The sequence below is a fragment of the Nyctereutes procyonoides genome, unplaced genomic scaffold, assembly GCF_905146905.1.
Source record: "Nyctereutes procyonoides isolate TBG_1078 unplaced genomic scaffold, NYPRO_anot_genome, whole genome shotgun sequence".
NCBI lineage: Eukaryota > Metazoa > Chordata > Mammalia > Carnivora > Canidae > Nyctereutes > Nyctereutes procyonoides.
Window position 1 is genome coordinate 6,840,597 of NW_026575032.1, and position 15,935 is coordinate 6,856,531.

Here is a 15,935-nt window from a genome sequence, read left to right on the forward strand (position 1 = left end):
ACAGGTAGAAAAACTAAAAAGCAGACATAAAACGTTAAACGTGTAGCAAGTGTAGAATAAACTCGTAAGAAAATAGTGTAAAATAAACTAGTATAGAAGCAAATAGTCCAAGATGTCTCAATAGGGCCCTGAGGACATCCTTCTATTATGACATATTTCGGCACTGGTAATAACCATATTGATCTGCAAGTAAAGTGTAGATAAAATTGCAAGACAGGGCAGTCCCGGTGGCCCTGTGGTTTGGCGCTGCCTGCAGCCCAGGGCGTGACCCTGGAGACCCAGGATCGAGTCCCACGTCGGGCTCCCTGTATGGAGCCTGCTTCTCCCTCTGCCTGTGTCTCTGCCTCTCTCTCTTTCTCTTTCTGTCATAAATAAATAAATAAAATATCAAAAAAAATTTTTTTTTTAAATTGCAAGACATATAGTCCGTCTAGTAAATCAGGGACCAAAGACACACAGCGCCCAGGGAGTTTCAAACAAAGTGGTTAAAATAAAATAAAAGCTCGGTGCTAAATAAAATATTAAAAAAAATTTTTTTTTTAAATTGCAAGACATATAGTCCGTCTAGTAAATCAGGGACCAGAGATACACAGCGCCCAGGGAGTTTCAAACAAAGTGGTTAAAATAGAAGCTCGGTGCTTAAAAGACAAATGTGCAAAACTTAACATGGTCGTCGACAGCTTAATGCGTATCAATTAATTTGACAAATTACGTTTCAAAGAAAATAGTCCCGTTTTCCTAAAGACAAAAAAAAAAAATAGATACTTCATTGCGTAGTGAGACAAACTGTAACAAATCTGAATTACTGTCCGTAAAGTAGGCCCAAAACCACCAGGATTAGGGGTCGAACTACATACAGTTCATCCCTAAACTCTCAGAAATTAAGTCGGTATACTTGGCAAAGGGGAAAGGTGTGCCCGTTTCGTGCAGGTTGACCTGCTAACAAAGCATCAAAAGCCATCGCGCAATTTAGCCAAGACGGAGAGGAGTATCTTCAAGTATCCACTTAGAAGCATCATTTCGGAACCTCCGTGAATCGCGTGCAGCGAGGAGCTCCAAGGGGACAGGGAACGCAGAGGGCAGCGGGCGGAGGGCCGAGGGCGCGTCTGAATGTCGGTCGCGCCTGCCCCCGGGCCCGCGGGCTCGCCGCGCCGCCGGACTTCGCGCCTCGGCAGCAGGAGCCACCGCCGGATCGCGCGCAACCGGCCGCCAAGCCCACGTGCCCCCCAGCGAGGCTGACGCCGGACGAGGGGGCCAGCCCCAACAGTGCAGGGAGGTGAGGGGGCCTTCCTCCAACATCCGCTCACCTGCTTCCGGGTGTGCGGTCGCCCAAGAGCGGCTCCTGCTCAGCCTCCAACCCCAGGCTCGCCATGATTCCGCCGCCCCCGACGCGGTGTGAGGCCAACTCTCGCGACACCTCCAGCTCCCTCGCGTTCCCCTCGGCCGAAGCTGTCAGAGCGAGCGCGCAAGTGCGCGTGCGCGCCCGGCAATTCGGAGTGGGCGGGGCGAGGGAGGCGGGGCAGAGACTCAGTCACGTGGGAGGCCCGACGGCGCAGGGCGGGAAGAGGGCGGGAAGAGGGCGGGAAGAGGGCGGGAAGAGGGCGGGAAGAGGCCGGGGGCGGGGCCCTGCGTCCTCGCTCCCCTCAGGCCGGCGGGTGTCTCGGGCGCCTGGGACGGTGCGCGCGACGGCCCGAGAGGGTTCGGGGCGTGACGAAACGGCTCCCCCGCCTCCCCGGCCTCGGCTGTCTGCGCCCTTTGGCTCCCGCGTTCCTGGAGAGGCTGCTGTCGCTGCAGCTGGGGCTCCGAGGGAAAGCGAGTCCCGGGAGCCAGGGAGCGGCGGTTCCAGGAGGCTCGGCGGCTGGACAGCAGGCGCCCTCGGCTCGGCCAGTGAGTACGCAGCAGGTCCGGGCCGCGCTCCCCGAGCCCCTGCGCGCGCTGCCTACGTGCCGGGAGGCAGGCACTGGAGGCGCGGGCTCGGCTGCAGGCGCGGGGGTCCCGGCCCCGCTCGAGGCGGGGCTTCAGGCGCGCTGTGGCCGCCCGGGGGCCGGCTGGCGGGCGGTCTCTCCCCCCCCCCCCCGTGGAAGGTGCAATGGTCTCGCGCTGTCGTTGTCTCGCGCGGCCAAATGCAAAGGTGGAGCCTCGTTGGGGCCTGCGTGGGGGCTGTGCAGGTGGGGGTGCAGCTCTTTCTAATCTGCTGACCCTCAGGTCGGCATCTCCCCGCCGCCTGCGCGGACTGGGCGATTTTCAGTCTTGCAAGATGCGTGCCACTCCGCAGACCCTGCTGTTGTGTGTGACCTGGGGGTTGGAAAAGGCCCAGCCTCGGTGTAGCTGTGACCGGCTCCTTTCATCATAAAGATGACATTTTTATTTTTATTTTTTTAAGATTTTATTTATTTATTCATGAGAGACACACACACACACACAGAGAGAGAGAGAGAGAGAGAGAGAGAGAGAGAGAGAGGCAGAGACACAGGCAGAGGGAGAAGCAGGCTCCATGCAGGGAGCCCGGCGGGGGACTCGATTCCGGGTCTCCAGGATCAGGCCCTGGGCTGAAGGCAAGACGCTCAACCGCTGGGCCACCCGGGCTGCCCAAAGATGACATTTTTAGAAAGCACGGGTGTTTCAGTTTTGTTTCAGTAGATCTTGATGCAGTCTCTTTCCTGGTGCTCACATATTAACATCTTCTGCGAGTAGGCTTGTAAGCTAATTGGTAGCAGTGGTCATTATGTGTCTCATGATTATTGTTTTATTAGGACTGATACACTCTCCTGTGATTTCATTTGATTACAACTGGTCCTGTGAGATAGGTAGAGCAGACACGTTTCTGTTTTATAGAAAACTAAGGTTCAGAGAAGTAGACAACTTACCCAGAGCCGCTTGGTGTGAAAGTGGCAGAATTGGGACTCAATTCGGTTAATTCGACCAATATTTATAAGCAGCTTCCCTGTGCCAGGCCCTATATTAGTTATCTGTTCTGTGGTATATAGGCCATGACTTTTGACTTTTGTCTTGTTTGTGACCTTCCTGTGTTTATCCTAGCAGGCGTATTCCACTGGTGAGCAGCTAAATTTGAAATGTGTTTCCTCTTAGTTCAGAACTGTTTTCTTTTCTTTTTTTTTAGATTTATTCATGAGAGAGAGAGAGAGAGAGAGAGAGAGAAGCAGAGACACAGAGGGAGAAACAGGCTCCATTCAGGGAGCCTGACGTGGGACTAGATCCCAGTTCTCCAGGATCAAGTTCTGGGCCAAAGGCAGGCACTAAACCGCTGAGCCACCCAGTCGTCCCCAGAACTGTTTTCTGAATCCAGACCTGATACTTTGTGCTTGGATTCAGTCTTGCAAATTTGTTTGTAACAGCTCCAAGAATTTACCAGATTCCCATGACTGGTTCCAAGAGGGTATATTGGTAAAAAACATTTGTGTGTGTGTGTGTGTGTGTGTGTGTGTGTGTTTGCCATAACGTTGCTTTAATGTATCAGTGACTTCTTTTTTAATCCCTGAAATCTAGCACTGTATGTGTGTGTATTTCATAAAGGAACTTTTTTTTTAAGGTTTTATTCATTTATTCATGAGAGAGAGAGAGAGTTAGAGACACAGGCAGAGGGAGAAGCAGGCTCTCTGCTGGTAGCCGGATGCAGGACTTGATCCTGAGACTCAGGGATCCTGGCCTGAGCGGAAGGCAGATCCTCAACCACTGAGCTACCCAGGCATCCCCACAAAGTATTGCACCAAGAAGAATAATTGCTAGATGAATATATGTTGAGTGAGTGCTTATTGACTTACCTCATTTAATCCTTACAACAATCTTCTGTGTTAGTATTCTGTCAAGCATACAAGGAAAGTGAGAGCGTGAAGAGTAGTTAATTTTCCTAGGGTCACACTGCTAGTAAGTAACAGAGCTAGAATCCAAGAAACATAGGACTCCTGACTGTAAAGCGGGTGCTTTTTCACCAACAGCCTTCCTATAAAAATAATTTTAAGAAGAATCTTTTCCTGTATCTCTTAAAATATATCAAAACAAGTGATCAATTTTTATGTAAGTTGAATAATTTGCTACTGTGTGTGTATAGTAGGCCAAATATTATTCCCGTTTTGTAAATTAAGGTGGCATTCAAGGTCACATAGCTAGTGAAGAAACCCAGGTCTTCTGACACCGCTATTTTCCATTGCTACCTCCAAGTGATGACTTTAGACCACAAAAGTACATGGAATGAATGTGTGTAGAACTGGTGAAATCTAAGTAAGCTCTGTGTATTGTACCATAGGAAAAAAAAAAAAAGAAGAAAAAAATCATTTTTTAGGAACAGTGCACCCAAAGAAATATTTTAAGAATATTTTAAGACTCTTAATTACTTTCTTTAAAGCCCATAGAAAAGTAGAGCTAAATTTGAAGAGAGATTAGATTATTTGCTGAATGTTTCACATAGGATATGAAACAATTCACCTGTTGAATTTCCTTCCATGACTTCTTAGATATCCATCTCTCAAAACAACTGAGCAAATAAACTTCCTATTTATGTGTTAACTTTATGAAGATAAAAATCCAGGAAAAAAAACAGGATTTCATTGTTTAAATGCTTAAGAATTAGAATGATAGGGATGCCTGCGTGGCTCAGCAGTTGAGCATCTGCCTTTGGCTCAGGGTGTGATCGTGGTCCCAGGATCGAGTCCCACATCAGGCTCCCTGCATGGAGCCTGCTTCTCCCTCTGTCTGTGACTCTGCCTCTCTCTTTCTGTGTTTCTCATGAATAATAAATAAAAATCTTTAAAAAACAATTAGAGTAATAGGAGATAAAAGTAGTATATGGCACTGTAAGTACTATATAGACACTGAGTGCCGCTTCAGTAATAGAGCTCATTTCTAGGAAAGACTTTTCATTCCTTAGCATTGCAGTAGAACTTCTATTTTTGTAGAAGTACTTCGATTTTTCCTTTTGCACTGGCTATATTAAAACATAGATGACAGTTGTATCCGTTTGGCTTGATATATACTTCAAAAATGGATCCTGTCTCTGCAGAAGCTCACTGGTGTCAATCCAGCCTGATATAGAGGCTTTAAGTATCTTATGTGGATCTAGATGGTGCCTCTCTCTGGTGAACTAAAGTTATCTTTACCCTAGACTTAGGTTATCATGATGGCACTGGATAGCAGTTAGCCCTACCCAGAAGACTTATGTGTTTAGAACGTCCCAGAAAACATGGTTGTTAATATTATTCTTGGGACTGAAATGGGATTTAAGAAGTTCTTTGTAATCCTAAACTCCATAACCAAACTTATAGCAAGTTATGTGTGTATTTGATTTGTTTTCTATAACTTAATTGGCCAGTCGTTTATTGCAGGTAAATATAGCAAGGAATGTACTGGCTCTAGATTTTAAATGCTGACTGTTATAGCCTATATTATAAGGAATTAAAGTGATTTGGAAAGCTTTTCTGGTATAGGATTGAAAATTAGAAGTGACTAAACAACTTAGACATATAATAAACATAGTACTTTAGAAAGTATTTGAGGAGTTCATTGTTTTCAGGTCCTTTCCTGCTTCCCTTGAACTTTTTACTTTTGTATATTTTTTTGTCTTTGTTTACCAACTGAGAAGAATATTGGGTAGAAAAATAGGATGTCTCATGAGGAGTTTTCTTCTTACTGTAAATATGAGTTTTGGAATTTGGGATTTTTTTGGGGGGGATTTTTTTTTTAATGCGAATATGGAATCTGCTTTTTGCTGTTGAAGCTGTACATGTTACAGAGGAAGACATCAGCCCCCATCCCTTTCCAGCCATTATAGAGAAAATAAATGGCCCATGATGATGATATGTTATATGGTAAAGTTAATAGTATGACACTTCCATAGTTACATTAAGTTATATTAGACTTTGCCTTGCTAGCATACTCAGTCTCACTCTCCTGGTGGCCTTGAGAGGTAAGCTGCTTTTTTGTGAACTGTCTACGAAGAGAGCCACATGATAGGGAACCATGGATAGCCCCTAGGAGCTGAGGTTGGCCTCTGGGTGACAAATAGCAAAATATTGACACTTGCAGCCCTGTAGCTGTGAGGAAAAGCTGAGTGAGCTTGTAAGCAAGTTTTCCCCCCTCAAGCTTCCAGATGAGAACACAGCCCAGCTGATACTTTGATTGAAGCTAGATGAGACCCTAAAGCAGAAAACCCAGGTAGGCTGGGTTCTTAGAAAGTAATCCTCAAGAAAAGGAAGTGAGAGGTTAGGGAAACCAGTTAAAGAGATCTGTTCTTCAGATTTCTATTTAAAAGCATTAGTGAGGCCTTCAAATATTTAAATCATGGCATGGCATTTTTATGAAGAGAACAATACATGCTTTGAATCTGTTCTTAGATCAGTAGGATAATGAACTACTTATGCTTACTGAGAAAGTTATCAAGAGGGAAAGAAAGTATCAATTCTGAAGAATTTGGAAGATAGATTATCAAATTAACTCCAGTTTCTAAATTTCCTTTTTTTTTTATTGTGGTAAAAATATGTCATATAAATTTACCATCTTAACCATTTTTTTAAAAGATTTTATTTATTTATTCATGATAGACATAGAAAGAGAGAGAGAGAGAGAGGCAGAGACACAGGCAGAGGGAGAAGCAGGCTCCATGCCGGGAGCCCGACGTGAGACTCGATCCCGGGACCCCAGGATCACGCCCTGGGCCAAAGGCAGGCGTTAAACCGCTGAGCCACCCAGGGATCCCCTTTCTTAACCATTTTTAAGTGTACAGTTCAGTGGTATTAAATTCATTCGTAGTGTTGTGCAAACATTACCACCACTCATCAATAGAAGTCTTCATCTTGCAAAACTGAAACTCTCTACACATTAGATAATACTCGCCCCCTTTCCCCATCCCCTCAGCCCCTGGGGATTCTGGTTTCTGCTTTCTGTTTATGAATCTGGCTATTCTAGGTACCTCATATAAATAGACTCATACACTATTTGTCTTTTTGTGACTGGCTTGTTTCACTTAGCATAATGTCCTCAAGGTTCTTCCACACTGTAGCATATGTTAGAATTTCATTCCTTTTTAAGGCTGAATAATATTCCATTGATGTTTATACCACATTTTACTTATCCATTCATCCAATTTGGTGATAAGGGCACTAACTTTGAACCCCCATTACACAAAATCCCAAGAAAAAAGTTTCTCATTTCTAGACCTATATTACAAAAGATTAGTTATTATTATTAGATTTTGAATTTCCTCAATAAAGGCAGATGTTTAATCGCTAAGCCACTTAGGCATCTCTCCTCTATTCTATTTATAACATTGTTCTTTTGAGATACTATTTTTAAACCTGTTACAACAGACACAAGGTTTATGTTTATATCATTAATTAGTATTTTCCCATGCAGAATTCTACAAAATATCATTTTGTAATAAGATACATTTAGTACAAATTATTTTTAAAATATATTCCTTAGTTTTTTTTTTTTTTCATTTTCAGATCATTATTCCCTACAACTAGGTGTATTATTTAAAATATCTTGAGACACCTGGGTGGCTCAGCGGTTGAGCATCTGCCTTTGGCTCAGGACATGATCCCAGAGTTCCAGGATCCAATCCTACATCAGGCTCCCTGCATGGAGCCTGCTTCTCCCTCTGCCTGTGTCTCTGCCCCTCTCTCTCTGTGTCTCTCATGAATAAATAAATAAAATCTTTAAAAAAAATTGCATTCCAGGAATGAATGTATCAAATACTTAGGGAAGCTTTATTCCTCTGTGATGGAATATGCATCTCTCCACCATACCGTGCTATCTCTTCAATTTCTCTTACAAGTAAGGCCATATCAGAAACCCAAGATCACAAGTATAAAGTGAAAAAAGTTCCATGCGTGTTATCAAATTCCAGGGTTACATTTCTTAATCTACTATCCTAAGGATTTTTATAAACCTGCTTTTTAAGGAAAAAAATGACGCTCAACTCCTGAGCCACCCAGGCGTTCCTGGAATGCAATTCTAATACAAAAATTGTGGGATTGAAGGGAAAAATCTAGAATAAACTGTTTTCTTATGAAATAGTAATATTCATCTCAAGAGAAAGTATACGGAAAAAGGAATCCTATTCATAATACTTATCACAAATAATAATTTGTTAGTCATGTTTCATAAAAATACATAAAGGATAGAATAAAATATTGATGGAGCAAATAAAACTCTGGGTGGAAAGGCTAAAATAAAACAAGTGTTACTAAATTAATACATGGATTGAACACACTATTGGTTACATTACAAAAAGGATATTTCATAAGTTATGATAATCATAAATGGGATATACATGGGAAACTCATTGTACACATTTAAGCACCAAAACAACACTTGTAAGAGCTGCTTGAAAGGGTTTTAAAAATGGGATATAGGTTTTAGAACTAGATCTAAGTTTATAGATTTCTAGATTTAAAAAGTAGGTATTAGTTGGGGCATCTGGGTGGCTCAGTCAGTTAAGCGTCCCACTCTTGATTTCTGTTCAGGCCATGATCTTAGGCTCATGGGATCAGGCCCTGAATGGGGCTTCACACTTAGTGGGGAATCTCCTTGAGATTCTCTCTCTCCTTCTCCCTCCCCCACCCCACCCTACCCCACCCCACCCCACACTTGATTACCTAAGGTAATTTTCCTAAGACTACCAAAAAAGGAAAGATTCCATAAGTCCCCATACTCCCTCACTCTGCCTTCAAACTGTGGCATCCCACCACTGACTTCTGATACAGTCTTTGCTGTCCCCTGGCCACTTCCTTGCGTGTATTTAGTAAACTTCTATCTCTGTTGTTCTGCTTGGATGAATTCTTTCACTATCTGCGCTACTGGCATCCATCTGAATATATCACCCCATATTTGGTGGCCCCGCTATCTGATTGGGAGGCCCCACAATAAGGATAACCAGTAATATCGTTGCCATTAGTCATAGATATAGCACTTAAATTTGCGAAGTACTATTAAAATGCTTCATAAATAGTAACCCATTTACTTCTCAAACCATTCCTAAAGGGTAAGTACTATCATTATTCCCCATTTTACAGATGATTCACAAAAAGGATAACTGATTTGTTCAAAGTCACATGGTAGAGGGTTCAACCCAGAAAAGAGTTCATGCTCTTAAGCCATTATGACATATTGAACCTTAAACACAACTCTTTCTAATTTATATACACTCAACTGCAAAACAATTAAATGTGAATAATTTTTTAATAACAACTAAATCCAAAAAGTATCACAATAATAAATATAAATGGGCTAAACTCACCTACTAATATAAAAAAATGAGGCAGTCCTATAAATCAGCAGGGTGAGGAACAACATTGGAAAAAGACAAATAATGTTGTTAGTCTCTTTTGTGTTTAAAAACAAACACACCAAAAACTCCTAAAATATGTGTACGTGTATAAATGGATAGGAGTCACAGGTATACAGCATTAAATACAATGGTTACCTTTTGGAAGGAGAGGAAACTTAGAAGTAAAGAAGAGAGACTTCTCAGCTTTGTGTGTGTGTGTGTGTGTGTGTGTGTGTGTGTATTTTAAAGACTTTTTTTGAGAGAGAGAGAGAGAGAGAGAGAATGCTCTAAGGGGGGGGGGGGGAGGAGGGAGGGAGAGAGAGAGAGAAAGAAAGAATCTTAAGCAGACTGCCCTGAGCATAGAGCTAGTTGCAGGGCTGGATTCCACGACTTCAAGATCATGACCTAAGCTGAAACCAAGAGTTAGTTAGACACTCAACAAACTGAGCCACCCAGTCACCCCTCTTATGTATATTTTTATGTTGTTTGAATCCTGTCAAAAATATATAATATGGGTAGCCCAGGTGGCTCAGTGGTTTAGCACCGCTTTTGGCCCAGGGTGTGATCCTGGAGACCCGGGATCAAGTCCCACATTGGGCTCCCTGCATGGAGCCTGCTTCTCTCACTGCCTGTGTCTGCCTGCCCCCCCCCCCCTCTCTCTCTCTCTCTCTTAAATAAATAAATAAATAAATAAATAAATAAATAAAATCTATTAAAAATATGTAATGTAACTAGTGTTTTTAAAGTTTGTGTAGGTAGTAAATAATGTCAAAGAGAAAATATTCCAAAATGTTAGCACTAAATAGCTCTGAAAAGTAGAATTGGAGGTAATAGAAACAAGACCATTCTTCCCTTTTTCACTATGTCTACTTTGAATTTAAAAATGTTACAATGAAAAAAATAAAAATGTTACAATGAGCATCTTTGAATTAGCAAATAAAGAAGAGACTGTGTGATCATTTTCTCTTGCCTTTCCTCTTACATAAATTATTTGTTCCTGTGCTTTGCCTTTACCTACCGACTAGATAGTTTTTACAGACTTCATTGAAACATTGTCCATGAGTAGACTTCAGGAAGGATATGATTTTAATGATATTTGCAGTTTAAAGTCTTGTCTGTCGACATCATATTGTTATGTAGGTCTTGGCTTAAATATTATGTCTTTGGTTAAGTGGAACTTTTTTTGACTATCAAAAGAGCCTTCTGGTCTTTATCACACTGTCTTGTTATATTATTATAGTGTTGTCATCATCTGTCTATTTTTTGCTTAATTTTTAAAAAATTGTTTTACTTCATTAAAAATAAGATCTGTGAGAGGAAGAATGTGCCTTGATCTTCTTATATTGGGGCCTAATATAATTCTTGGGATATTATAAGTATTTAATAAATAAATACTTGTTGCCTAAATGAAAAAAAGTCATATTCTTAAAAGTTCAGAAACGTATTTGTGTTACACTGTCCTAGAATGGTTTAGCTTTGGGGAACTAATTGATGATAATTCATTGGAGTCTAGTAATCAGAATCCTTTTTTTTTTTTTTAATTTTTTTTTTTTTTTTATTTATGATAGTCACAGAGAGAGAGAGAGAGAGGCAGAGACACAGGCAGAGGGAGAAGCAGGCTTCATGCACCGGGAGCCTGATGTGGGATTCGATCCCAGGTCTCCAGGATCGCGCCCTGGGCCAAAGGCAGGCGCCAAACCGCTGTGCCACCCAGGGATCCCTAGTAATCAGAATCCTAGTTTATTTATGGTGGTAGATAGAAGTAGTATAATAAAGCTGGATATGCATTATTATGCCAGAACCAAATTTTTATCAAGAATAAAAATTGAGGGACACCTGGGTGGCTCAATGGTTGAGCATCTGCCTTTGGCTGAGAGTGTGATCCCTGAGGTCCTGGGATCGAGTTTCACATTGGGCTCCCTGTAGGGAGCCTGATTATCCCTTGCGTATGTCTCTGCTTCTCTCTCTCTCTCTCATGAACAAATAAAATCTTAAAAAAAAAAAAAGAATTGAATAACACATGGAAATTGTGAAAAAAAGAGTTGGGTGGTATTAAAAAATACTTTATTCTGTCTTTAGATTATATTGCTTAACAAGTATATTATCTAGTAAATATTTGTTCTTGGTCCTGAGAATTGTGAGAGGCAATATGAATGATTTGTTTTATGCTGGTCCAGTCACAAAAACAAGTGCCAGCCCAGTTGGGTTTGATTATATACTTATGTAAACAAAGAGGAGCATTAAGTTAATTTTGTTACAAATCAAAGAGAAGTATAAAGCATAGGGATAGTTCCATAAAAATATTCAAAATGATAAAGAAGTACTAATGTTCACTGGTGAAAATGCACATTTCCATTTTCCATGTTTCTAAGTAGAATAAATCAGGTTTTGTCCACAAGTCAAAACTATACCATTCATTTTCAAAAGACAGAGGCAGGTATTTTTAAAAAATAAAATTAAAAAAATATATATTTAAGAAATATTTGGTAAAATTGAAAAATAGTACAATGTAGTAGCACTGATTATTACTTTTCATGCACTATAGTGTAGTAGACAGGCAGTGTAGAATAGTTAGATCTCACTGTGTGCCTGGGATTCAGTTTTAGCTCCGCCTACCACTAGCTGTGTGACCTTAGGTAAATCACTTATTTTCTCATAAAGTTGCTGAGAGATTTAAACAAGAATGTGTGTATGTAAAAAAAAAAAATGTGTGTATGTGTGTTTGTAGTTGTACAAAATGGTGCTTGGCAGTAGGTAAGAGTCACTACAATTGTTATCCAATTGTAGTGGGGAGCCTGCTTCTCCCTCTCTCTCTCTCCCTTCCTTCACCCCCCCCACTTGTGCTCCATTTCTCTCTCTCTCTCTTACTTGCTCTTGCTCTCAAATAAAATCTTAATATATATAGAGAGAGCGTTTACTATTACTGTGCTGAGAATGGAATCCTGCCCTAAAGGAATACAGAGTTTATGTTTCTACTTTCATCCCAGTTCTTTTTTCGTGTGTCTTATATCCAAGAGACTAAATTCAAGATATATAGTTTAATCTTAGTCTAACTTATTTCCCAGTTTTATTGACATTTAATTAATATATAACATTATATTAAAGTTGATAGCAAATTATTTGATATTTGTATATATTGTGAAATGATTAATGTGGTAAGTTTAACATCCATCACCTAACATAGCTACACATTTTTTTCTTGTGATGACTACTTTTAAGATCTATAAGGTGAATAGTTCTGAGGATGTAATGTATAGCATGGTAACTATAGTTAAAAATACATATTTGTATATTTGAAAGTTAAAAAAAGTAGATCAATCTTTAATTTTCACCTGATATTTAAAGAGATGGTTAGGAAATTGACCACCTGCCTAAAATAAAATATTTTAAAGTCATTTTAAATCTTGTTTCATAGATGTTTGTTTGCTACTAATGGGTGTGAGCAAGTTAGATATTCTATATCGAAGACTTCTCCTCACAAAACTTTTTATCAGAGGATGGGGTAGGCCAGAAGATCTCAAAAGGTAAGTTGTTTTTTTTTTTTCCAAATGCTTATTCTAAATTTGTTTTCGTAAACATTTAAAAAAATTTTAGTGATAAAATTCTTTACTATAAATATAAAATGACAAATTAAGCATTAAAAGTATATAAAATGTAATTATTTCCTTTTGTCTTTTTAATTATTTCCTGTTTTAAACCATATAATCATAAATCGAACTGTTGAACTATTTTAAAATTAAAAATAAAGAGCTCCTAAATACAAACTAGATTTTTAACTTTAATTATTTTTAAGTTGCTTAGCGTTCCAGGGACTTAGCTTCCTCAGGTAACTTGAATTTGTTATGACGTTAAAGCTGAGATACACCATAGCTCATGGAAGGAAATATCTGGACTTAAGAAAGTGAATCTTCAGGATTTATCCCTTTAATTATGAGTCTTGTATATGTTAATTGCTTTTTGTTAACTATTTTTTAAAATTAATGATTTTTTTTGTTAATTATTTTTTTAAATAATGATATTTCTCACATATTTTATGAGGCAAAATGTCCAACTTGAATAAAAACCAGTAGATTCATCTTTTTCCTCTAATGATTCAAATTAAATTTTGACATAGCTTATGAACTGGACTTGCAAATTTTTCAGCATTATACATCATTTTCAGTACAGTGGGCATAATGAATTTTTTCTTTTTTTTTCCTGCTTATCATAATAGACTCTTCGAATTCAGAAAGATGATTGGAAATCGAGAAAGATGTCAGAATCTGGTTTCAAGTGATTATCCAGTACACATTGATAAGGTATTCAAATGAGAGAAATGAAGTTACAGATTCTGGTTTAATATAAATATGTATTAAGAGTAGGCTGAATGGGGACGCCTGGATGGCTCAGCCGTTGAGTGTCTGCCTTCGGCTTAGGTCCTGATCCCATGATCCAGGTTCGAGTTCTGCATCGGGCTCCCTGCGGGGAGCCTGCTTCTCCCTCTGCCTGTGTCTCTGCCTCTGTCTCTTGTGTTTCTCATGAATAAATAAATAAAATCTTAAAGAAAAAAAAGAGTAGGCTGAATGTTGGAGTATAATAACAGTAAACAAAACATGAGTACAACATAGATTTTTAATTTAATATTATTAAAATAAATACCATATTATCCTAAAAGGTTGCTTATTATAATTTTCATTCATGTATATTTGAGAGCATATATTTGGTACTTGCCTAAATATAGGAAAATATATTGGGCAGCCTGGGTGGCTCAGCAGTTTAGCGCCTGCCTTCAGCCCAGGGCATGATCCTGGAGTCCCGGAATCAAGTCCCACGTCAGGTTTCCTGCATGGAGCCTCCTTCTCCATCTGCCTGTGTCTCTGCCTCTCTCTTTCTCTCTCTCTCTCTCTCTCTTTCTGTCTCTCATTAATAAATAAACCTTAAAAAATATATATATATATATATATATATATATATATATATATATATATATACACGAAAATATTTAAGTCTTGATCTGTTTCACTTGATCTTAACCAAAAGGCTGAGAAGCGATAAGTCTCAATGTTTTTGAGCCTCGTTTTGTATCTTTAGGATCAGGAGGGTTAAAATAAATTATTCAACATTTCATAAGAATTCTAAGTAATGCAGGGAAGTATTCTAGTTGGAGAATCCGCGCATGAGAAGTTGTTACCAAAACAGCTTTTAAATAACATCAGGGAGGGATCCCTGGGTGGCGCAGCAGTTTGGTGCCTGCCTTTGGCCCAGGGCGCGATCCTGGGGACCCGGGATCGAGTCCCACATCGGGCTCCTGGTGCATGGAGCCTGCTTCTCCCTCTCCCTCTGCCTGTGTCTCTGCCTCTCTCTCTCTCTGTGTGTGACTATCATGAATAAATAAGAATTTAAAAAAAAATAAATAACATCAGGGAAACGTTATGTAGTTAATTGTTGAGAGAAGGATAGAAAGAAAATGCTAGGGACTCCTGGGTGGCTCAGTGGTTTAGCGCCTGCTTTAGGCCCAGGGCATGATCCTGGAGTCCAGGGATCGAGTTCCATGTCGGCTGTGTCAAGCTCCCTGCATGGAGCCTACTTCTCCCTCTGCCTGTGCCTCTCTCTCTCTGTCTCTCATGAATAAATAAATAAAAATCTTAGAAAAAGAAAACGGCTTATCATTAGAGAAGATGAGAAAATATATTTGAAATAGTTTTGTTTTTTTAGCAACCATATGTTTTTCTGTAAAGCAGTTCTAGGTCTATATAATTGAATAATTGAGGTATTGTTGGGGAGGGGATAAAAATGCCTGGGCTTCACATCCCTTATTGCCCTTTAACCTACGTAACTCTAGTTTCATCTCTTTTATGTATTGCATATCTTTAGAAGATTTCATTTTTCAAAATAGTTCCACTGCTAAAAACAAAATTTTATAAATTAGAAATCCCTTGTCTATACCATATAGCTCTTCTTTTTGTAGCTTCTGGATTTAGAACATTTCTCCCTCAATTTTGCTAAATATTTCTATTTTCTGGTTTTTTTTTTTTTTTTCTATTAAAAATCATAGACTTGGGACGCCTGGATGGCTCAGCGGTTGAGTGTCTGCCTTCGGCTCAGGTTCTAATCCTGAGATCTGGGATTGAGTCCCACATCGGGCTCCTTGTGGGACTGCTTCTCCCTCTGCCTATGTCTCTGCCTCTGTCTCTCTCTCTATGTCTCTCATGAATAAATAAAATCTTTTTTAAAAAAATCATAGACTTAAACAAATTAAAAGTATACCTAGTAAAAAATCAAAACTCTCGAACTTTCTGCCACGTTCCACCACCTAATTCCATTTCTCTCCCAAGGAAGGAAGAGTTACTTTAAGATTTTGGAATGCATTCTTAGAGAGTTCCTTCCTCTCTCTATTCTCCCAATCACTGTCTCTCTTGGTTTTTAAAAACCGATATAAATCACCTGCCATGAAATTCACCCTTTTAAAGTGTGCAATTCAGTGTTGTTTTTTATTACTACATTCCCAAGATGTGCAGTCCTCACCACTATCATTACCTAATTCCAGAATATTTTTATCTCACCAAAAAGAAACCATATACCCATATAACATTAGCTGTTACTTCCCCCTTCCACACAGCTTCCTACCTTCTGGCAGCCATTAATCTGCTATCTCTATGAATTCACCTATTCT

The 15,935-nt window shown here is 39.8% G+C and overlaps 2 protein-coding genes across 3 annotated transcripts in view; one reads left to right on the forward strand and one right to left on the reverse strand.

Moving 5' to 3' along the window:
- The window catches only part of MFSD8 (major facilitator superfamily domain containing 8), a 41,579-nt gene extending 40,147 nt beyond the window's left edge, over window positions 1-1,432 (reverse strand). The window contains exon 1 of one of the 2 annotated variants that reach the window (XM_055317036.1): window positions 1,308-1,432. In XM_055317036.1, the coding sequence (XP_055173011.1) occupies window positions 1,308-1,372 (65 nt within the window). In that variant the 5' untranslated portion in view covers window positions 1,373-1,432. The remainder of the gene's footprint in view (window positions 1-1,307) is intronic. The other variant, XM_055317037.1, reaches the window with a different exon arrangement.
- A 206-nt stretch (window positions 1,433-1,638) lies between these two features.
- The window catches only part of ABHD18 (abhydrolase domain containing 18), a 45,155-nt gene continuing 30,858 nt past the window's right edge, over window positions 1,639-15,935 (forward strand). The window contains exons 1-3 of the mRNA XM_055317084.1: window positions 1,639-1,887; window positions 12,699-12,807; window positions 13,497-13,581. Of these exons, the coding sequence (XP_055173059.1) occupies window positions 12,716-12,807; window positions 13,497-13,581 (177 nt within the window). The 5' untranslated portion in view covers window positions 1,639-1,887; window positions 12,699-12,715. The remainder of the gene's footprint in view (window positions 1,888-12,698; window positions 12,808-13,496; window positions 13,582-15,935) is intronic.